The following is a 23,981-nucleotide window of genomic DNA, read 5'->3' on the forward strand; positions in this document are numbered from 1 at the left end:
TCCCTATTAATGCCAAATGCTGTACTTTTTACAAAACCTAGCATTATTTTCTGCCATGAGTAACCCGGAATGTTACTGTATTCCAGATTTACCTGTGCCCAAATTTTGTTACTGTCTCTTTAAGACCCTGCAGCCGGAAAATGGAACTGGGGAGGGTGGTACTGTAAGCATTTTTAAAATCAGTTTTTGCAGGCAGCTCAGCCTCTTTGACTGCCTGATTTTTGCCTTGCTGGGTTCTTCATTTTGCTGAGGCAGAGCTCTCACTCTGGTTGCTTTTTTGGCTCTTGGCTTCTTGCTATAGAGCTGAGGCTCTGTGGACAGCGGGTTTTCAGGTTTGGGTTCTCTTTGGGGTTTGTTTTTTTCTCATCTCAGAGAAGCTGCAGTCAGTGGTCTTGGTCTGCCTCAGGGCAAATTCTACCAGCAGCACCTGGCTGAGGAGAGAAGACCACAAGCCACCCCAACCCAGCTGTCCTGCCTTGCCTGCCCTACCCTCTCCTGCAAGAGAAAAGTGAAGTTCTTCCATGAGTTCTAGCCCCGTGATCCGGAGAATGCCAGTAGGGGCTCCAGCCATCAGGGAGATAAGCAGAGCAGTGAGCAGAGGGAGGACTGGCACTCTTTTTCACTTTGTCCATGAGACATGCTCGGCTGGGGGGAGCCACCTTGGTGGAGAAGTACTCTGTGAGATGTAGCAATATTGTATCTAGCAATTGTTTACTGTTATTCTTTGCCTGTTGTTCTGATTGTTAGTAAAGTGTAATTTTTTCACTTACTTCTAGTTGTATTCGTTCCTCATCAGTGGAAAAGAGTTGGTTAAGCCTATAAGGGGAAGCAAGTCATTCCAGAGTGTTTCTTCTAAAATTTTGTAAAACCAAGACATAAAATATAACTAGTAAACTAGTCTAACTAGGGTGTGTCTTTAGTTCTTCATGCCCTTCCAGGGAAGTTTGTTGTGTTGGTCCTTTCACCTTACACTCATGTAGATGATGAGAAGAACTGCTTTTTTAAAGTATTAAAAAATCAGCAATCCAGAAAACTATTTTGATCTTCCGTGAACACTGCTGAAAATATGCAAGGAATTCTTGTTTTATTATACAGGACTCACTGTGTATTTATGGCTTTCAAAATAATGTCCCTTTCTCTCTGCCTCCATTACAGAAGGAGAACAAAAGAATGACTGTACTGGGACAAAAAGTCTATCTAACCTAGTGTCCGGTCCTTGGCAGCCAACACCTCGGGAAGAGATAAGATTAAAGAATTGTAAATGACACTATTGCAAAGACACTATTCTCAAAGACTTCACTAACATGCAGATCAGAGACTTCCAGAATAAAGGATATTGTCTCCACATTTAGTAATCCATTATGGATTTCTCTGTGTAGAAAAATCTCGAAATGTAATCTCAATCCTGATCATGGTACAGATCAAAGTGTTTTTCTGTATAACTGTACCTATGTTGGAGTGTGCCTTTACATTAAGATTGTGCATTTCACTCAAATTTATGTGGAAAGCGTTTGAAAACCTGAGAACGGGTTTGATATTTCATGGATTCAGATTGCTGAAGAACTGCAACAGTTGCTTCACACCTAGTATAGCAGCACATAAGGGAGAACTGTATAGCTTTGAAAATATGGAAGACAGGAACTTTTCTGTGAAACATAGAAGTGAACCTGAGACTCCTTCCGTCATAGCATAGTATCTGTCCCTGTGAAAGGTGTATGTCTATCTGCTATGGAATGAAAAGCCTCAGCTCTGCTCATATGCCATTTATCTGGTCTGTCCTGGTGTACATCCTTACAGATTGCAATACACACTGCAGAATGTACTATAATCATGTACCCGTTTAGTTTTTTTTTTTGTTGGAACAGATCATAATGCAGACTCCTTACTTAAGTAAAAAGAGAACTAAAGAAGTGTTCTTCAAATGTAGTCCTATAGTGTTACAAAGCAGAGCAATGCAGAGTCCCTAGGCAGGTGCAAAAGAGAACTCCTCTATTGCAAAAACCGGGTATTTTTAAGCAGTTAGCCTTTTATCAGTTACATACTTCTAAAATACAGCAAACATTATCCAACCAACCACCAAACACAACGATGTGAACACACAATGGTTATACAACTTGTTTTTCCATCTCTAATTCAGTTGAGTCACTCCCAGCAGTCTTTTCTACTTAGCCAAAGTAACAGGAGTGAGCCATGATTTCACAAGGCTTCCTTCTGTAAAGTTTTACCCATCAGCATCACTACAGTGTGTTATTAATGTTTAAAATGACAGTACACATGCTCCTCTTATCAAAAGAGTGAGATCTAGATCTAAAAGTCTTGGGACTTTTAAAGAAATTTGTCGTGTGAAAGATACAGGAGTTTTCTCTGTATTGACAACTTATCAACTTGGCATACACTGGAACTTTGGGAGAACATTGCTAGAAAGAAAGGAACTTCTAAACTCACCATGGAGCTACGAAAGTGATAGAATAAAGGTACAGCCATTTACCAATAACTGTAATACCATTTCAGAATGATACAGCTCATCCTCCATGAAAATATCTGTAGTAAAGGTAGATGAAATTCTGTAGCTTTGTAAACTTCTGAACGACATTTTTCCTAACCATTTTCTTTCATGGAAGTCTTTAATCAGCATAAATTTTATACAAGTTGGTGAATTCATCAGGTTCTGAGGGATGGCTTGGAAGTTCTGCTCTATGTCTTACCCAATAACATACAGAACAAAGTACAAAAACCGTTAGTGTCAATGTGAAAGAAGGTGAGGTTTTTCACACCAGAACTAACAGGGTTTCCATAAGGGAGGGGAGCTCCTTGAACACCCATCTGACAATATCACCATCTTACTTTTTCTGGTTTGGATAAAACTTTGTGCTGACAAAACCACAGGTCGAGTTGGGATAAAGCACTTACCACATGTTTGCATTGGGAAATGAGCTGCAGCCCCTCACATTCCTGCTTAGACCTGGCCCTCTATTTTAGTCAATAATGAAAACATAACTGCTGTCTTGGGCAAGGAATTGCCCTATTAAGGTAGAACAGGAAGTCTCCAGAGTTCCACAAAGAGTCCAGTGGTGCTGACTGCAACAAAGACTATCTATCTATCTATCATCTATCTATCTATCTATCTATCTATCTATCTATCTATCTATCTATCTATCTATCTATCTATATCTGTCTATCTATCTACCTATCTACACATATATATGTATACACACACACAGAAAACGAGCACTCCAGGTACAGATTGGCCACAGGTGGCACTTGAGTGGCCCTGTGCTCTGGACCAATAATTGGCATCACCCTCGCTGGCTAATAGTCTATATTGAGTCAAGGAAGGGTCTACAGACTGAACCATCACTGAAGAAGGTGAAGACCTGAATTAATCAGTTTCTCCAGACACTTTGGCTTTAGATGAGGTGCATCTTTGTTAGGAGCATGCCACTGGAACTGTAAAATCCTGTAGGACAACACTGTTAGGAGGGCAGACTATGCTTTATCAGCAAAATTCCCTGCAGGACTAGTCATCATCAAGGACCTTGTTTTCAAGGACCTTACCCTACTTGGCTGGAATAAGACTTGGTTGTGAAGCCACTTCACAGAATCACAGAATATTCTGAGTTGGAAGGGACAGAAGGATCATCGAGTCCAACTCTTAGCCCGGTAAAGGACATCCTCAAGAATTGCATTGCGTCCTCGTGACACGCGTTGTCCAAACGCTTCTTGAACTGCGTCAGGCTTGGTGCTGTGACGGTTTCCCTGGGGAGCCTCTACCAGTGCCCAGCCGCCCTAGGCGAAGACCCTTCCAGCAGCAGGCCTCTCGTCTCCGCGGTGCGCGGGGGCGCTGGGCGCGGCCGTTCCCCGCCGCTCACGGGGCTCGCCCGAGCTTTCCGCGCGCGCCTCCCGCCGCCCCCGCCAGAGGGCGCCCGCCGCCCCCAGCGCTGCCGGGCCTGCGCAGCAGCGGCGTCGGCCGAGCGCAGGCGCGGGGCCGGGCTGGGGGGCGAGCGGTGGCGGCGGCTGCGGCTGCTCTGTCACGGGAAGGGCGGAACGCGGCGGCGGCGCCCGTTTCCTCCGTCGCGTCTCGGCGGCCGCGGCCGGGCGGCGGAGGAAGGATGGCGTACTTCGTGGAGAGCTTTTGGGTAGGGCAGCGCCGCGGGCCGGTGACGCCGCGCCGCGGGCGGGACGGGCAGGGCGCGGCGCGGGGCAGCCGCAGTCCCCCCTGCGAGAGCAGCCTCGGCTCTTACGCCACCGCCGGGACTGGGCCGGGGCCTTGCGGCCGGAGGTTCGTGCCGGCTGCGCCCGCCACGGCGGGGCTGGGCCGCGGTGAGCGGGGTACCTGCAGCCCGCGGCAGGGCAAGGGGACCGCCGGCCCTGCCCGCGCCGCCGTGCTCGGGCACCGCTGCGGAGAGACGGCGGGAAGAGGGATGAGGTGGTATGGGATAGGATAGTATGGGACAGGATATGATGGGGTGGGTATTGCCAGGGGGCGCTGGGCCGAGGGATGCGCGGACGCCACTCTGTGCACAGGGGTCCGACACTCGCACTCAGCACGGTGCCGGGGGTGACTCGGGCTGCAGTGAGTCGTGGTGCTGTACGGGGAACAGCACGGGCAAAGGGAAAACCGCGCCTCGGCGCTCCGCGCTTTTGTACCGGTAGCTCGTCTCTGTGTGCCCGTGAGGAGGTACAGCCGAGCAGCAGTCGGCTTAGGGAAACAACAGGCTTTCCAGCTTCCTTTGGACATGCGATCTTATAAGTCATCTCTACGCAGTTATCTGGTTTTTGAAGTGGGTAAACATATATGGATAAAAAAGTTAAATGGATTGAATTTCGTGTGACATGCAACTAGTTTTCATTGTGACCTTTGCTAGTTTGAAACATTAAAATAAGTGTTCCCATAGTCACCGGACTGCTTACAAAGTTGCTTCTTTTTTAATTATATTATGTGCCTCTCTACCAAGAAGTAGCAGAAACATAAAAATTGTTGTTTGAGCCTGAAGTGAAAAAGAGACAAAATATCTTCAGACGCATGCGTTTTCAGTTTAAGCAGTTTTCTGAACTTTAAGCAGCAGTTATGCTTAAAGTTCAGGAAAAAAATAATTTCACAATTACACTATTATGGAATATAGGGCATAGCTCAAGTTTATGTTTTATTTGCAATCTTGTTTAGTTTTGACTCCTTTGCTTTCAACATACTATTAAAATTTAATGCTCAAAGATACTAGATTTGCTCTCTTGGTGTACAAATCTGCTTAATTTGAAGCCTCAGTGTGGGAGATCAGCATTAAACTAACATGTGGAAGAATTTTATCTTTCATAAAGATAAAATTAAAATTAATATAAAAAGATGCATTTTGGTTAGAAAAGCTTCTATCTTCTCCTAACATTAAAGCAAAACAGAAGTTGTTTATTCAGCTATCACAACTGAAATTGAGTTTTTTCTATTAAGCTTCGTTATGTACTGTAGTATGTTAATTTAACTGTCTGATCAGTTGTTTTGTTTTGTTAGTAAGTCAGTTAAATTGGTGAAGGCAGTGGGCCATTCCTGTAAGTTCTGTTTCCACGTCTGTGTCTTCACAAACGCTTCCAGCAAGTATGAGGTGGAAGATATCTACCTCAAGTTCCCATTTCTCTCTTTCTGCTTTAAAGAGTCTCTACCTATAGCTTTGTTAGCAAAACCCCTAGTGTGGTTTACCAATGAGTGCCAAAACATGGGTAATTCCTTCTGTTAGTACAGGTTTTTCTCATATGTCAGAAATGACACAATGTAGGACAAGAAGTTTGTTTGTGTTTGTCTTGCAGTGATGACAAAGACATTAGACAGGGTCTTAACTTGCAAAATTAACCAAGAAAGTTAAGACAGGGTCTTAACTTGCAAAATTAACCAAGAAATTTTTGTGATACCACACACAGGGTTTTATTTTGTATAGAAGTAAAATTAAAAGGCATAGGGAATGTTCTGTGTTTCCTGCTGTGGGTGAATATTTTCCAAGATTAACTGTAATGATGGATTTGTAAAATCTGAAAGTATTGAGTTTCTGTATATCCTCAGAACTAGGCATAAATTATAAGTTTGTGCATTTTTAATTATTAGTCATCTTCATTTGCACTAACATTTCAGAATAGGTTATTGTTCAGAATTGCTACTGCTTTGGGAGACTTGGAAAGCAATCCATGTAGGCTCTGAATTGTGGTGAGAAAGTTAAGATGGAAATTGGAAGATACATGAAAATGCACTGAATGCATGATGGCTAAAAATAATGAATAGAAATTTGTAAGGAAAAAGGAAGGTGGTAGTATGTAAAACTTTGGAAGGATTGTCTTGTCGTTTCTTCTTGCCCTTCTAGGTAACCCCAGACAAAATATTTTTGGAATTATGGAATGGGATTGTTATGCTTTTTAAAGCACTGATTTAAAAATTTATCCAAAACATAATTAATATTTGATTATTTTACATAAATGCTGTCATAAATTTGAAATTGTGCATTGGAAATGAAAGTCTGGATCTTAAGCTGTATGATGCTCCCCCTTGATTTAGTAATTTGCTGTAAGTAATAGGAAAAGAGATCAGAAACTGAAGGGACTTTAATGAAAAGGGGAGTGACATGTGTATGAGTGTATCAATTTCTTACACAATATTTAAGCTGCTATCTTCCTAAATGTGCTCATGTAAACAAAACAAATTTTTCCTTCTTTGTTGTAAGTCTTGAAAATTATCCTGAGGCTTTCCTCTTGCACTGCTTTTCAAAGTGTTTAAATAATTGCACACTTTGGTTTTGTTGTTGTTAGAGGATGTAAGAAAATTGGATGAGCCTGCTATGTCTTCAGTGTTCTGTAAGAGGTCAATGAGAGATAAATAAAACTGTTTTCAGGATGTGGAAAGCTGAAGTGCAGAGACCTCTACTGTCACTTTAAAAATTTACTATCACTTCAAAAATGTAAGGGTCTGCTAATGCAGCACGACATTCTAGAGCTATTTTCCAAGCCAGGAGGATATTTTTGGGTATCAAAAGTTATGAACTAGTAGTACAGGCTGTAAGTGGCTTTGATTCTTATGACTTGAGTTTTATGCATTCAAGTCACATGTCCAAGTATTCCCAATTCCTAATTAGTGTTGTCATAAAACACTGCATGCTTGCTGCTGTGTATGTGCTACATCAAAACCATGTCATAATTTAAAGGTAACACTATCATAAACCATTTCTGTTAACTGTAGCTACATTTTGTCACTTTGAGTACACTGTTACTGGTATAGGAGTATGGAAAGTGTTGTTTATCATTGACTTACAGTTTTCTTACCAGTGCAGGTGATTCTTATGACAGTTTAAAGACAAGTCAAGAAAAATAAGCACCTTCCAAACCAGTCAGTGATTGTTTATTAATTGTTTAAAATCAACCAAATTAATTAAACTATTAGAAGTTCTGTGAATAGCTGAAGCTGGTTTCTGTGTAACTCTGTGCTTCATAACTCTGGAAGTTCTGGCATATAAAAACATATGTATAAATTGGTTTTGACAATTTAAAATTTTTTTTTAATTGATTGCTTTACGGTAGCTTTTGAGAATGGCTGTGTTGAAGATTTGTTATTTTTTTTCCCCAAATACTTCTGTGGAGCATAAAATTGGCAGTATCCTGGTTTAATAATTATAGCTTTGTGAAGAAGCTTGCTCTATTAAGGGTAAGAATGTATTGTCTTACAAACTTGTGAGTATATGAGTGGCACAAAGACGCCAGAGATGCCATGTTGACATCTGGAGTTACATTCATATGTCTGTGCAGCACTGCTCTTCTGCTGGGCATACAGCGGGAGGCTCTGTTTCAGGAGAGCTGTTGTGCAATATTTACTTAGTATCCTCTCTGTATGTGTGCATGTAGCATGAGTTGGCTGCCTTCCATCTGTTAGTTAAAAAATATTTAAATATTTTTACTTACCTATATATGGTGGGAAGTCTCTGTCCTTCCTCATATGCATAGAGCTTCTCTGGAGTTGATCTTTATTTGATATGTTGAAACAGGAAGGTGAAAATTGAAGTTGACAGGTAATTTTTGTGTCCAGTCTTCTCAGAACTGAAGAAAATGCCTTGCTTGTGTAAGCAGATGACTGCCTTTCTTTCACATTTCAGTGCTCTCAGTTTTCTACAGCTCTTTCAGACACTCACAAATTGAAACTTACAGATAGGTAACTTTCAAAAATGTAAGACCATAATATTAATCACATGGGTATTTTTATGTATTCAGGGCCCATTAAATTAAATTATTTTCTAGGTAGAAAGCATGGAAGACATGTAATTTATTTGAAACTGCAGCAAGGATTAATATTTTAAAGAACTTGACAACTGTGTTTGTCTAAGCAGCTAAAATGAGTTTGCATAGTCCTGAATTTAATACCTGACTAGTCAGAGTCACCATAATGTAACCATTTATTTGTACTGGGTAAATAGAAAATTGTGTACAAGAGTACAACTTCTTTACACTAAGAGATGTTAATATTGAATGGTTTTAATCCAAAGGAGACAGAACTTGCACTCAAACAATTTAATTTGAAATACAGAAAATAAATGCAGCTGCAGATTGCCTAGAAATTTCTGGGTATTTTACTAAATGTGGATTTTAAATTCAGGATTATTTTTATTGCAACAAACAAACTTATTCTTAAAAATGTGAAGTATTTTAAGTAGTTCAGTCCCACAGAGTTCCTGTAATGTGTTTCCTGTTATGCACAAGTCATGGAAATACTGATTTCTGACTACACATTTGCTGACAGGGCTACTTTCATTTCCATGAGGAAATCTTTGCAACTAGTTCTTGATGAAGGGAAATGGAAGAACTGGTTGCTCTTGCTTTCCATGACTTAATTTGTTTTGTGTATGAAGTTGGTCACTAATGCTTCGTTGTAGGCTTATTTAAGTGTTTACTTGTATTTAAAATCTTGCTTTCTCTAGTGGCTTGCTCTCAGGGGGCATCTATGCTGCAGATATGGAAGAGATTTCTTACAGTAGTATAGAATAGGAAATCTCACAACAAACACCATCTTCTGAAGAGAGTTTTGTTAGATCTGAGTAAGAAGGAGAAAACTGCTAATGGATTTCAGAGTAATTAAATGGTGCCTATATGGAGAGGGGACCACTTAAATTTTGCTCTCTTATACACAGCTTTACATTTGGTTTTTTAATGAGTAATGACAGGATCACCCTCAACAGACAGTGGTTTACCTAAAAAATGACATTCAGAATGGTCTTTTAAACTGATCTGGAAGTCTGTTACCCAGAGACTGATGTTATACATGACAGCAGAAGATTGTCTTTCTCCACTATGCAACTTGTGGAAGAAGAATCTGCATCTGACTTAACTGTCTGTTATACCAGTGAATGGTATTTGCTTATTAATGGGAGTGGAAGGCTTCATCAGTTCCCTCTGCTATATGCTGCATTAATTTATTTTTAAGTAGGCTAGTAATGGTCTTCCAGTGATCACAACTATTACTGCTGCTACTAGAAAGGAGCAAGTAAAAACACCTAATGAAGAAAAAGTGTCTAAGACACAAAATTTCCATGTACAGAATTCTATACAGTATGTGTAGGAAGGAGAAATGTTGAGAAAAGACAACCAAAACACACACAGTGTTGCTGGCATATGTACATGTAGGAGGATAAATACTCTCCTTTTCCCACCACATACATCTGTCTTGTTATGCTAGATACAGAGCCTTAACTCTGATTGCAGCTCTTCATGAATATAACTATGAAATGGAGAAGTTGTGGAAAGGCTGTATAGCTTTTTCTAAAGCAGAACATCTGCTTTCTGCATTGAGCCACTGTACTTAATTTGGTTTGGCTACATGTATGTCTCCAAACATGAGCAGAATCGTCATCAGGTTAGTCTTTGGAACTGTTGGTCATGTGAAGAGTTTTGAAGACTGGATATTTGTGCTTTCAGATAGAGCCTGATACAGGTAATATACATTTTACATTGTACTTCACATTATATTTACAAGTGAAGACATGTCTTTTAGGTGTACCAGACTTAAATCAAATAGGCCCTCAGATCTGTGAGCCTGCTTTTGACTTACTGCTTTGTTTAAACTTTAATGTCTTTTGCACATAGGTTCTTAACCTCCGATAACCATTGATAGTGTACAAGAGATGAGGCTTTCAGGGGACTCAGTTGAGGAAAGTATCTGTTCTGTTTCTCTGTTGTGCTTTCTACTATTCATTGTGAAGTCAGGAAAAATAGTAGGACTCATTAGAAAACCTAATTTAAGTGGAAAAATTATTTCCTTTGCAGTAACCTTCAGTTACAGTTAGAGAACAAGATAATGATGGCAGTTGGTTGTTTAGGCTCATTTCATTCTCTAAAGATTTGTGTGGTTACATTTCTGACAGTTTATCAGGAAGGCTGCAGCCAGAGGCTGGGTCATGGCTGTGCTATCCTTCCTGCGTTTCTAAATTGGCAGGAAATTTAGGGAACTCCAGTGTAGAAAAGGCCCATTTAAAAGCTTCCATTATGAAAAGTTTATAAGCGGCCTATGTTCAGCACATTTTGGTAATGTTGGTTTAGCTGGAAGAAGCACCTTAAAGCAAAGAATATTTCACAAAGGAGAATTTTATTAGTTTTTCAGGAAGAAATGCCTAACATTTATCTGAAAATGTTTATCTATAAATTTGGGTACAGTAACAACTTTGGAGAAGTTAAATAAGAATTATATTCTGTATTCTAATTGAAAATACCAATGAAGTCTTAATTATAATGCAGTGGCATTCTGGGTTTATATTAAGTAACTACCTAAAGTTAATAAGTTAGTGCACCAGTATTCAGAGTTATTGGGCTTTAAACTACAAAGAAAAATGTTTAAATAGGGGTGAAAGGGGAAAGAAACTATTTAGACTGGTATTTGAGTAGGACAACATTTGAATAAAGTTGAATTTTCTACTAATTGGTGTTCTAATCTTTCTTTTACTTTTCAAGTTTGTAAAAGCCTTGCTCTGTGGAGAGTCCTTTTAGAGTTTGCTGTATTTCCATGTGTTCTGTTTAGTTTTGTTTGTACTTTTTATAGACTGTAATTGCATTTATACCAAACTAATCTGAATTTTGGTGCACCTTTTCAGGTTACAGCTTACTGCAACCATGGAAACTATGATTTTTTTAAGGTGGTTTTTTTCCTTTGGTTTTGTTTTTCCCAGTGCTTGGAAGAAGTAAAGCAAATAATCCTGACTAGTAATCTGTATAAATTGCTTTCAGTTATCTCTTATTTGTAAATTTATGTGTCTCTCTATGGTGTCCCTTAAGGCAACTTGAAACTTTGTGGAAGTGGTCTTAATACCATGGCTGCTGTGAAGTTTTTCCGTCCACCCATGACTACTTCTCCTTATTTAAGATGGCAGATCCCTGAATGCCTTCTCCTCCTAGCCCCCCCCTTCTGCTGAGCAATACAGCTTGTTTGTTTCCTTGCAGTGATCTGGATCAGTGGTTCTTGGTTTTATTTGCCAGCTTTATTTTTCAGCTGTATAATTTTCCTGATAAGGTTTGCTTTATGGCTGCATAAACATATTTTTGCAGAACTGAATAGGCAGAAATGTTTGGAAGGGTATAAGACCAAATTCTCAGGCTTTTCTCACTGACAGTATAGACCTGCCTTTGTTAAAAGTTCAGGATTTTAAGAATGATGTGGGACTATTTGAATGCATCCAAAAGATGACTGCAAGGTTGGTGAGAGTGCTGGAAGACATGTCCTGTGAGGAGCCACTAAGGACCTTGGGCTTTTCTAGTTTGGAGAAAAGGAGACTGAGGTGTGACATAATTGCTCTCCATAGCTTTCTGAGCATGGGAAATTGGGAGTGTGATGCCCATCTCCTCTCCCTGAGAGGTAAGGATAGGACATGTAGAAATGGTTGAAAACTGTACCGAGGAAGATTCAGATTGGACACTAGGAGGAATTTCTTTATTCTGGGAGGATGGTCAAACACCGGAATGGCGTACTTAGAGATGGTGATCAGTACCCTGAGCCTGCCAGTATTTAAGGGATATTTGGACAATGCCATCAACACCATGATTAAACTTCTGGTCATTCTCAAAGTGCTCAATCAGTTGGGCTAAATGATTGCTGTAGATCCTTTCCAGCTGAAATAGTCTATTCCATTCTGTGCTATACATCCTGTTCTTTCCCTTCCACTCTGAACATGCATGCAGTTTTCCTGAGGGCACGCTTCACACCTTATATAGAAGCATCATTATGGATCTGAAGCTTTTGTGAGAGAGAAGGGGAATGGATAGTCTGACAGGAAAACTTTAATAGTAGCGGTGCTACTATGCTGTGCCTTGCCTTTCTTTCATTATTTCTGTTGTTGCTTTTTTCTGTAAGGAGGAAGTTCATCATAGTGCCAGAGGTCATAAGCTGGCTGAGTTTCTTAGTCAGTGCTTAGAGCAGTGTCTCAGTTTTAATAGTGAGGTGTGCCTCACTCACTGGAAAATGTCTTAAAACTTAAGAATAGATAGAGAAGCTATGAGTGAGAAGGAAAATATTCGTGATTTTTTTTTAACCAGTTTTACGAAAAGCAGGGGAAGAGAAATGAAGTGTGAAGGATTGGGGAAGTAGAATATCAAGTAATCCTAACTGAATTTTAGTTCATGTAAAATAATGAAAGAGATAAGAGGATAAATGGAGAGTATGGTATTTAGGATGTGTTTAATATGATGGGAAGTGAAAGAATAAAAGACCCCTAGAAATCTACAACAAGAATGTCTTTCACTATAGCCTAGAAATATATAGATAGAATCGTAGTGGTAGCAGCTGAGGTGATCTTAGTTTAGTTTACATATATGGGATTTATGGAAACTAACAGCAATTGCTAAAAAGCTGAAGCATAAGAAACAACTTCTGATGAAGTGATTAAAATGAAAAGCAGTTATGAAAATGCATAGGTTCAGCATGTTGCGTTTCAGAGTTTTATTTTCTGTTTATCTTTAGGGAGAAAGGAACAATGGCTTTGATGTCCTCTATCACAATATGAAACATGGACATTTGTCAACAAAGGACTTAGCAGATTTTATTAGAGAAAGGTAAGTATTCATCCTATATTTTTAATATAGTATTTGTAGATTTTATTGTTTGTCATTGTGTTTAACAGTAGTGTGCAAAATATGTAAACAAAATTCAATTATCAAAACCCAATTATCATTTTAATATACCTCTCACATTCTACAGGAATATCTATACTTATTTCATTAGTTTAGAACTGAATAGGAACTCTTAAGCATCAGTCACTAACGAGCTTCTAATTTTTCAGGTTTCATTTAAAAGATGAGAATAAAAATCTAGAAGTGTTATATTAGGTGTCCAGCACTTCATTTAAATTATTCCAAATTTTTCATTTGGAAGAAAAAGGAAGAAAAATGATAAGTTATAGTTGCAAAAATTATTAGGCTTACAAAGTTGTTACTATAAATTTGGAATTAGGCTATTAGCAACTGCTGGTATAAACTTTAAAATATTACACTTTCAGAAGCTGAGACAGGTTTGTTAAAGAAAGAGAATAATACATAGGGACAAGAAAATAATACGCAGAAAATAACACAAGTTCTTCTATATTGGATGGGAGGAACAGGACTGAAATCTGAAAGTAGGACAACTTTCAAAACAGGTGACCTAGTGCTGCATTTAGTTCTTGAACATATGGATTTCCCTTCTGAACAAAATTACTTATATGCCTACTTTGGAATTTTGCCTTTCCTTAGTTACTGACACTAGATAACACATGGAAAATAGTTGCAAGGAATTGATTGAGGACCTGTTTCACTGCTGGCTTCTTGCAGTAGAACCTGTCAAACTGGAATTCTTCAAAATTTAAGTTTTGGCCTCAAATATATTTCAGTTTAAAAAGTACTTTCAAATTTCCACAAAATATAACCACCACAAATCTGACAGATACTCCATTGCACTACCATTAGTGTCATTTCAAAGTGAATTGGACAAAATGACAAAAAAACATTTCACTAAGTAGAAACAGGTGAGTTCCAGAGTCCATAGGTGATATCTCCTTTTGTAAAGACTGCACAACCAAGGAATCTTCTGTTTTTCAAATCCCCAGTATCAGAGAATGAATTATGAAGCCACAAAGGGTTCTAGTGAAAACCTGAGTTAGATTTAGCAGAGGGATATCACACTGTTCACATTTAGTATAAATGCTTAATGCTTCACAAACTTGCACTTTTAATATTTGCTTTTTATCATCTGAGTTCTTGAATCTTTCCTTTGATAGCCTCTTTAATTTTTGGAATCATTTAGTTTTTATACCAGCACATCATGGACCTAAGCTGTACCTTACCTGGAGACATTTAAGTTTATTGGTTTTACAACCTTTGTGTTTAGATTTACCTCCATATTTAGATGAGAAACCATCTCACTCTCTCTGCTTCTTGTCTCCTGTATGTTGTATTCTTTGGGCATGCTCCATTTTATTCATATTGGTGCTAAGGTGAAAGGTCTTACGTAAACAGGTAAAAAATAAACTTGCTGCTGTATCCGACTTGGTTTCTTTGCTTTATAATACTGACATAAGTAAACCTTGACAGTTCTTTCTGCACAAAATCCCTAGTAAAAAGAATATGGCATTCTGGTTTTTTTCTATCTATAAGCTTCTGCAAATTAAATTTTTAATTTCAATATTTTTGAAATTAAATAATTATTTTTAAATAACTTCTAAGTTATAAGCATTTGGAGTCAGTAAAGAAAATCTTTGAACCTTTTTCCGCATGTTAAAATGTTTCAGCTCAGGTTTCTGTGAATTATTTCTGGTGTGTTAAATAACATTTAAAGATTAATGACCGTGTATGAATACATGAGGATCCCCATGGGTACTTTATCCTCAGTGAGAGTTCAAGAAATGCTTTTTTCTGTGCATGGATCAGGATGTGCCAAAGAGATATGCAGCCATCTTACAGCATCTTTTGTAAGATCTATGAAAAAAATTCTGTTCTCATTAACTCACTAAGATAGAATCTGAGTGCTATGTTGCAATTTACTTGACAAAGCTGCACTATTTTTCCTTAAGGGTAAGTTGCCCATGTCGATGATGCAGATCAGCTGCACTAAATTCAGTCCTTTCTAGTGACTTGTTTCCATTGGGATATTAAACCTGCCTTGTGTATTCTTCAGCCCTGTTTTTCTGCTGCCTCTTGATAAGCCAGGCTGCAATTAACAAAAAACAGTTGAAGAACAAATTGATACTCCTTTTCCATAAGAAATGAATGATCAATCACAGCCTAAGCTAGCAGTAGTTTGTGACATATAGTTAGATTCAAAGAAATAGAGAGACTTCAAATATTTGGTGTCCTTTAATAAAAATATTTGAGAGTCCAAGTGTGTGCAGTGAAGCCCTTTGCGGCTGTTGTGAAGTTACTGTGGGATGTCATTCAATTTCCTGGGAAATAAAAATGGTTCAGTAGAACACATTTTTTCATATGGGCCAAATTCTTGGTCTCAAAAAGAAATTGGATTAGACAGTACTTGAGCAGTATTTTACAATGGTTCAGTTGTCTTGTCCATGATCTCTTTTGCGTATTTGTTAATTGCAAAGAAGTTAAGAGATGATGCACACAGTTATCTGTTCTCCTCCTTCTGTAGATTATAGTCTGAATACTGTTTTACAGTACTGTCTTCTGCTGGGAATATGTTAAGTGGATGGGCAACATGTATTAGGAGCCATCTAGATCTAATATTTTTATGCCTTGGCTTTTGTGTACCTGATTTCTGAACTCTTCCCTATGAAAACTAAATTTACAAGCCTTGGAATTTCGAATCTGTTTTTCCATTCCTTTTTACACATTGGCTGTTTTCTGTCTTTTTTTTTTCAGAAGTGGATACATAGGAGGGTGAAAACTGTTGAATAGGCAGAGACAGATCTGAGTTGGTGGTAATACTTTTAACAAGTTGAAGTACTTACCCCTTCTAGGTAGAGCAGTTATCTAGTCAGCTGGGTTTGCTGGAGTCTCCAGACTAGTCAGAAAATATACTTTTTACAAAGTGATTTTGCATGGAAAGAAGAGATGGTCAGTATGTTTGGATGTACAGACTGCTTAGGGCACAAAAACATGTGTTTGTGAAGCCCCTCTCTGTTACTTGTGCTGTTCAGAATGGTGTTTTAGTTCTGTGTAGCCTAATTGGGGAAGAGTATTGTTTCCTTTTCTCCAGCCTTAGAAATGGTAATGAAAAAATGTGTAAGATATGGAATAACTTTTAAAATTATTGTAATCTTAACCATTTCTTTAAAAAAATATTTCAAAATTTCTGTAAGAACATTCTGAGATTGTGAAGTTTTTTTGTTGAGAAAAACAAGCATTTGAAACATATTAATTTGTAATAATATTTCTATGCTGTATCTGCCATTCCTGCCTGATATCCTAGAAGGACCAGAAGTTTTGTTCCTTGTCTGTGTTCAGTGACACAGTATTGTTACTGGTCACATATTAAAAGAACCAAGAGGCAGTTGGATCTGTGGTTTGGAAGTTTGTCATCTAAGGAGTGAGTTTCCTGGCAGGCAGTCTGCTTAATGTTGGTAAATCATGAGTGCAACAGGTTATCTATCTGCTGAAAGGTTAGTCACCAGTTCTTAAAATCATCAAATCATAGAATGGTTTGAATTAGAAAGGATCTTCAACATGATCAAGTTCCAACCTCCCCTGTTGTGGTCCGGAACATCTTTCACTAGACCAGATTGCCCAGTGCCCCTTCCAACCTGGCCTTGAATAAAGGCCATGCTTCACTTATAAAGCATGTAGACATTTTTGTTTGTTAAAGAAGTCAAAATAAGAAGGTTGAGCTGTCTGCATAGTTGTGGAAGATTTTGTAGGTGAACTGTCATGTGTCTGCATGCATTTAAAATCTAAACTTTTTATATTTAAGAAATCACGCTGCTTTTCTAGGAGAGATGTAGGTACAGAAATGTGTTGTTTTTTCTCCAGGAATCTTTCTAATGTTTTTCTGCACCGATTGCCTGTAAGCATCATAGAAAAAATCTTCTAGATCAGATGAAACTAACAATGCATATGTTTCCATTTAACTTTTAAATGTTTGGCAGATCCCAGGCAAAGACACACATTCAAATGGGTGAAAATTAATTTACTAAGAAAATCATAGCCTGTTAACTGTACAACGGAGTGCTCTGCGAAGTCAGTTGATAGGACAAATGTACTAATTAGTCATCTTTCAGTTCTTAGTCTTTTTTACTGGTGTATGTTAATACTCTGTAGTGAATTGCAGAACTCCAGTTTTGTGGAGATAGTTCAGGGAAGTATGTTGTAAATTGGTTCAAAGAAAAGGGATATGGATTTTAGTCAAAATTCTTGTGTTTAAACAGGAAAAACAAGTCACTGAGTTATAAAATCTGGAAAACTTGGATAGACTATACAAATGATTAGTCAAAATACATTGTTCATCATGGCAATTAAAAAAAATCATTGTCTATGCTTGGTGCATGTGTGCTTGCCATTGTGCAGTGTGCAAGATTTCCAAGCCTTGGAAAGTTGAACTTTTTCTTATCATCTAAGATATGATCATATGTGGAACAAGGATAAAGTGAATTGACTTTCTTTTATGGTGAATAACTTTGCAGTAGATAATATTCAAAATTAAATTTATCTGTTGCATGTTGCAGTTTAATCACCTTCTCCAGATAGATTTCCAACTAACAAACTGGATAGTTATTTTGCAAGTTCAGTAGGTTTTAACACATGCTCCTCTGTTTCAGGTGAATACCCCTACTTTGTTTTCATATTTTCACAAGACAGTTCTTTTTGCTTGTAAACTGTTGTTGTGCAGAAGAAAAGAAAACTTCTGTCTCAGGTTATAGTCATGGTATAACTTGAGAGAGGGATGAATTCTTCATCTGCCTTCTTTTCTTCTCTCATGTCCTGTGTAAACATATTACACAGCAGGAAAGAAATTGCTCCAAGTTTTTCAAGAAAAGACAATTACAGTATTTACTCATATCTAGGATGCTTCCTAATCTAAGTTGACACTATATAGTGAATATTGTTTAAGTTGAAAAATTAAAATACTGTGTATTTTTAATAATAGGAGGTTGAGGAAGATTAATAGGGAAGGACTTGCAGGGAGTCACTGCTGTAATAGGTGATTCCATGCCAATTGACCCTGCAGAGGCTCTGAGGGGAGAATCTGTGCCAACCCTTGGATTTTGCATCTCTAAAAAACGAGTGAAATTGTGTGTTCGAGTGAAGGAAAATATTAGAACACTTTGTGTAGTTTCTAAACTCAAATATTACTGTGTGAAGAACATAAGAACAGCCTACCCCCAACAATAAGACTAAACAAGATCTCATTTTGTGTGACTGTTCTGTAAATATTTTTTGTTTCTGAGTTTGACTTGTTCTTCTCCCTGTAATGTTTTGTCACAGGGTTCTTAGATTATTTTTTAAAATATATTAATGTATATTTTAAAATGTATGTACCGCTTTTAAGAGATCATGTAAATGGAATAATTTTTAGCTCACGTAAAAAGTCTTCAGTTTTTTACCTTTAGAATGCATATTCAGTCTTCTTACCTTCAAATTTTTGATTGTACTTTTGATGGCTTTCTTTGGCAGGGCAACAATAGAGGAGACATATTCAAGGTCGATGACAAAACTAGCCAAATCAGCAAGCAATTACACACAACTTGGGTAAGTAAGTGTACATAAGAGAGAAATAAGTCACTGTATACATGGTAAGAATCAAGTCTGATTCTGAATATTTTACTGATGATGTTGAAGGTTAGTATAACTTTACCTTTAAAAATGGTTGTTAGGTCTTTAGTAACCATGCAAAAATTCATGCAGACAAAGACAGCACAGTTCTTTGAACTGAAGAAAAAAACCAAAGCCTAAACACAGATAAACTGTCTTCTGTGTTTAAAGCAGAGTTTTTTTCAGACATAGTTAATTCTATTATGTCCTCTCAAGCCTTTGGAAATTATTTTGAAGAGAGAACATATGGCCTGCAAATATGGCAGTGAATTTATTTATTTCTTTTATTTCTGGTTTTTGGGGTGTTACCTATTCTCAGAGATGTTCAGAATGAAACTTTTCCGTAGATTTATTCCACAGTTAAATGGAAGTTTTATACTCCTGGTATGTTTTTAAAAACTAGAATGATTAATGGATACTTTTCCATTAGATAGATTAGGCCAATGTAAACTCAGACTTCTGAGAAAAACTAGATTTTTTTTTTAATTATAGTAATGTAATCTAGAAATGTGGGGAGCTTTCATCAGTGAATAATTTTATAATAGTTGTTTTTGCTCTTTAAATTAACAGGCAGATACAGAACCTTTGAACATAAGAGCTTTAAAGCCTATGGTTAGTATTGATTTTTACCAGCATTAACCAGAATAGCAAGGCAGAAGTATGTCTTTGGAATGCTTGGAGAAAGTCCATTCAGCACAGAAATCTGAATCTGAGAAATGATCCCACCTCTTTGTTCATCTTCGTTAATCAGTAAATCCTTTTTAGTGGCAGACCATCTTTGCAATATTTTTTCTCCATCTTGTGGCTGCAGTGATGTAAGACAACTAGAGATGTCACTAACCAAGGAATTCCTGATTTGTTCACACTGTTCAAGTATAAACATAATAGTATTTACTACCTGTTAAATTATTTTAAGCTGTTCTTGCACCATCTTGATGCTTGGCATTGTTATGTGCTCATCATAGTGTTAAATGAAATTTGTGGTGTTTTACTTATTAGAGCCAATACAAGTAAAACATTGTATGTTTTGTTTGTTCAAATTTAGGAGGAGAAGTGAACTGTAAACTTACTGATTATTCTGTAGCACTACTAAAAAAATTGCCAACTGAAAGAAAAAAAAAAACAGATTAACATTATTTTCCTCAATCCAGGACATTTGCACCAGTTTGGGATGTTTTCAAAACCTCAACAGAAAAACTAGCAAGTTGTCATTTGGATCTTGTGCGGAGATTGCAAGAGCTAATAAAAGAAGTTCACAAGTATGGAGATGAACAGATCAAAGCTTACAAAAAGGTTATTAATTCTTTTTCTTATGTATGCCCAATGACTTGTTAACATTAAAATGGTTTGGTTTTGACAACCATATGATATTTGGCAGACTAAAGAAGATGTTTCAGGAACTTTGGAAGCAGTACAAAATATTCAAAGTATCACTCAGGCCTTGCAGAAATCAAAAGAAAACTACAATGCAAAGTGTGTGGAACAAGAACGCTTGAAAAAGGAAGGAGCAACACAGAGAGAAATTGAAAAGGTAGCTGTCACATCTTTCTTTAATTGTGCTATATTATTATCACTGCTTTTAATGAAGGAATGGGACCACCATTGGGCTAAGAAACACCTTATTGCTCAGATAAACATCAGTCTCAGAGGTCATGAGATTTTAAAGGAGCAAGCTGTTGACCATAGCTCAAAGTAGTCACAAGTTCTTTGTTACAAGACAATATATAACTTTTTAAACCAATGGACAGTTGCCACAAGGTTTATTTTGCTTTTCTAACCTATCACCTTTACTCACTTCTACTGCACTGCAGATACTTTAACCCAGTGGGATATTATGACACATATAGACATAAACTTCCATTATAACTTTTAAACTCTTAACTTACTCTATACAATTACATTGCTCTCCTACAGACCCTTCACCATCTTACCCAATACAGTTTCTTACTTAAGGTATATTCTTACTTACAATTATAGAGACATAAGTTTATGATTTTTCTACTTAATGTCTATCTACTTTATTTTTACATCAATCCAAGCTCCTTCCAAGGCTGCAGATCAAACCCCCCCTGTATCTGTGGAAGTTTCTATCTTTCCATTTCCCACAGTGCTACTTATTGTCATACATGTTCACCTTGTATTAGTAAGCGGAATGCTCAGAAAGGATTAAACATAGTTGAAAGTTGTGACTGTTTTGCAATATGCATGATATTGTGGCTATCTAGATATGTATTGTTTACACTTATTTATTTGTCTGTTCTTACTGTACTGTAGTTTCTAATTCTTCACTTTGTAAATACCTGCATCAAATGATAGTTTTGTGTAGGGTCTTTAACAGAAATTGTGCCCAATTGTTTTAGCATCTCTTGCATTTTTGAATATATTTTCTTACGTGAATGCTCAATGCCCTCGTAACAGAACTCAGGAATAATTGTGTTATCTCTGCAAAGAGATAAAGTAGCTGTGTACATGAGTATTTGAAGTCTCTTCAATAAAGAAAATGTTATCAACGCTTTCACTGATGTTTTAAAAGGTTCCAATCTCATGGACCAGAGATTGAAGGGATCTTTACAATGATTCAATACAATTAGTATCTTGAGGTGTATTTAGTACTGTCCTTGGGTTGTGATGGGGGATTGATCCATTCACAGAATCACTCAATGTCTAGGGTTGATAGGGACCTCTGAAAGTTGTCCTCTCTATTCCTCATGCTCAGGCAGGGCCATCTAAAGCCAGTTACTCAAGACCTTGTCTAGACAGCTTTCTAGTATCTTCAAGGATGGAGATCCCATGGTGTCTCTAGGCAACCTGTGCCAGGGCCCAATCACCTTCACAGGAAAAAGGTGCTTCCTGCTGTTCAGAGGGAGGGAACCTTTTGTGTTTTCTGTTAGTGCCCATTGTCTCTGGTTTGATCACTGGACACCACTGAAAAAAACCGGACTTTGTCTTCTATGTAGTCTCCATTCGGGCATTTGTATCTCTTGGTAAGGTTCGCCCTCAGGCTTCCCTGCCCCTGAACAGTTCCAGCAGTCTCAGCTTTTTCTTATGGGTAGATGCTTCAGTCCCTTCATCATCTTCATGCCACTTTACTGGACTCTCTCCAGTATGTCTATGTCTCACTTGCAATGAAAATTCTGGAACTAGACACTACTCCTGGTGGGGCCTCACCAGTGCTGAGTAGAAGGGAAGGATCCCCTTCCTTGACCTGCTGAGAAAATAGTAACTTTTTCTTATTTTCAGGAATCTAACTAGTAGAGGAAAGAAGTCACCTTTCCTTGTCTCTAGTTATAACTTCTCTTATTAAATCATGAATCCTCTGCCTATTTCCATTTCAATTAACTGGTCCGTGTAGGACTTTGTTCTTGATAGAATGATGTTTTTGCTTTTAGTCCTGCTATCTTGATGGAGAAGATAGCATTGGTTATTGTCTTTTCACTGATGACAAAAGTTATTTTGTTGACTATGTTTCAATTGTTTTATCTTGGTATAAATCTAGCTTTTTTCTCCCCAGCTTCTCTCTCAAATGGGAGTTCATGTTGGATTCTAGACATTAATCAGATGTGTGTTGGCAGATGTTTTCCTGCTAGTCTGTTCAAAGTATAATTTTTCTAAATTCTTGTAAATAGTGTTTCAGTAGGAAAGGTTGACTTGAGGGAAGGCTTTTTAAGATGTAGGATTATCCTTAATTTGGAAACAAAAAAATATTCAGCATGACAGATGTCTGCATGAGAAGGGGGAAAGAGGAGGCACTATAGGAGGAGGGTAATTTTTTTACTGTTTTATGCATCTTCCTTAGATACAACTATGTCATTGAATAGTACTTGAATGCAAGTACTTAAAATATGTTTCTAGTGGGAGTAGGTAACTGACACTGTCACATCTCTTCTGTCATGCGTCTATTTAAATTTACACTTGCAATTTTGTAAACAGTGTGACCAAAAATGGTATTAATTTATTCTTCCTTTGGTAGAAAATAGACATATTACTTTCAGTGCAACATGAAATCTATTTGCGGGCAAAATCACAGATTCACCGCTTTCTCAGAAAACAAGGGATCTGCACCAGTATACTAAGAGTTTATCACAAAGCAAAATACTTGGAGAGCTACTTTGTTGAAGAATCTAAGGAAGTATCTGAGACCTTGCAAGTCTCATTGCAGCTGGAAGTTAAAACTGGCTTGCATAATAATTTCCTGTTGTTCTCTGACATGTAAACTTCTCTATTTATAGTGACTTAACAAAAAATCAGTTGACTGATCCTTATTCTTTCACATACTGTAAATCTGGTCACATACTGTAAATACAGTTCTAGCAATTGCTGTACCTGAGAATAGTCACATCCTATTTTCAGAAGAGATTACTAGTTAATCATACAGTGTCCATGTGTTTTATCATTTTTTCTGTCCTTCTGAGTACTTAGTTTTTTAATTGCTCTTCAACATGTAATACTGGCATTCTGCTCATCATTAAACATGATGAGAAATGGAGAATGTTCTTGTTTTGCCAAACTCCCTTGCACATAGGGTTCAATTAAAAATGCTTTACCAAAAAAAAACCCCATTTTTACATCTTTTAGCTTGACATTACTTTCCTTTTTAGTGATTAAATTTGGAATCAACTTCAAAGCAGTCATAATTTTAAAAGCAAGATTTCAGGGAGCATGTTGTATTTTCAGCATAGTAAATGGCAGTTGAGAAATATGATAACACTCTGCTTCTCAGTGATTTTCCTCTGTAAATGTGTATGAGTGAGAATCATGAAGTAAAATTCAGGATAATAAACTGATAGGTTTGATCAACTTTTCTGAATAATCCATATTTTTGTTATTTTAAGTATTTTCACATTCTGTTATGCTGAGTTTAGAAGAGTTTGTGACTAAGATATGATTAGGCTTTCTTTGTAACTGGACAACTACTTTTGATTCCTGTTCCTTTGAAGTGCTAATGGTATACTGTTACCCATGATTATCAGTTATTTTCCTCTTGGAAATTGCAGAATCTCTCTCTCTTGCCAGAGGGCATCTTTCTATTAACTCATTTGAAATTATAGATAGCAGTCAGCTTTACAAATCATTGTAAGGAAAAAATAGTTTTTGTTAGACAGATGAAATTGATTTGCAAGGGGGAGGAGGGCTACAACTAGAACAAATAGAAAATATACAATTCTCTTTACTGATCTTATTAACAATTCAGGAACACTTTCTGTTATAAATGATGGAAAATTTCTGAGAGATAGTAAGCATATTGAATAAAG

General features: G+C 37.5%; 1 protein-coding gene across 6 annotated transcripts in view; it reads left to right on the forward strand.

Moving 5' to 3' along the window:
* Positions 1 to 3,971: 3,971 nt before the first annotated feature.
* The window catches only part of FCHO2 (FCH and mu domain containing endocytic adaptor 2), an 85,561-nt gene continuing 65,551 nt past the window's right edge, over positions 3,972 to 23,981 (forward strand). For 5 of the 6 annotated variants that reach the window (XM_077171871.1, XM_077171875.1, XM_077171872.1 and 2 more), the window contains exons 1-5: positions 3,972 to 4,136; positions 12,959 to 13,050; positions 18,592 to 18,666; positions 19,881 to 20,022; positions 20,108 to 20,260. In XM_077171871.1, coding sequence (XP_077027986.1) covers positions 4,110 to 4,136; positions 12,959 to 13,050; positions 18,592 to 18,666; positions 19,881 to 20,022; positions 20,108 to 20,260 — 489 coding nt within the window. In that variant the 5' untranslated portion in view covers positions 3,972 to 4,109. Of the gene's footprint in view, positions 4,137 to 4,162; positions 4,280 to 12,958; positions 13,051 to 18,591; positions 18,667 to 19,880; positions 20,023 to 20,107; positions 20,261 to 23,981 lie in introns of those variants that run through there. The other variant, XM_077171874.1, reaches the window with a different exon arrangement.

This window comes from Agelaius phoeniceus, chromosome Z (genome assembly GCF_051311805.1).
Source record: "Agelaius phoeniceus isolate bAgePho1 chromosome Z, bAgePho1.hap1, whole genome shotgun sequence".
Taxonomy (NCBI): Eukaryota; Metazoa; Chordata; class Aves; order Passeriformes; family Icteridae; genus Agelaius; species Agelaius phoeniceus.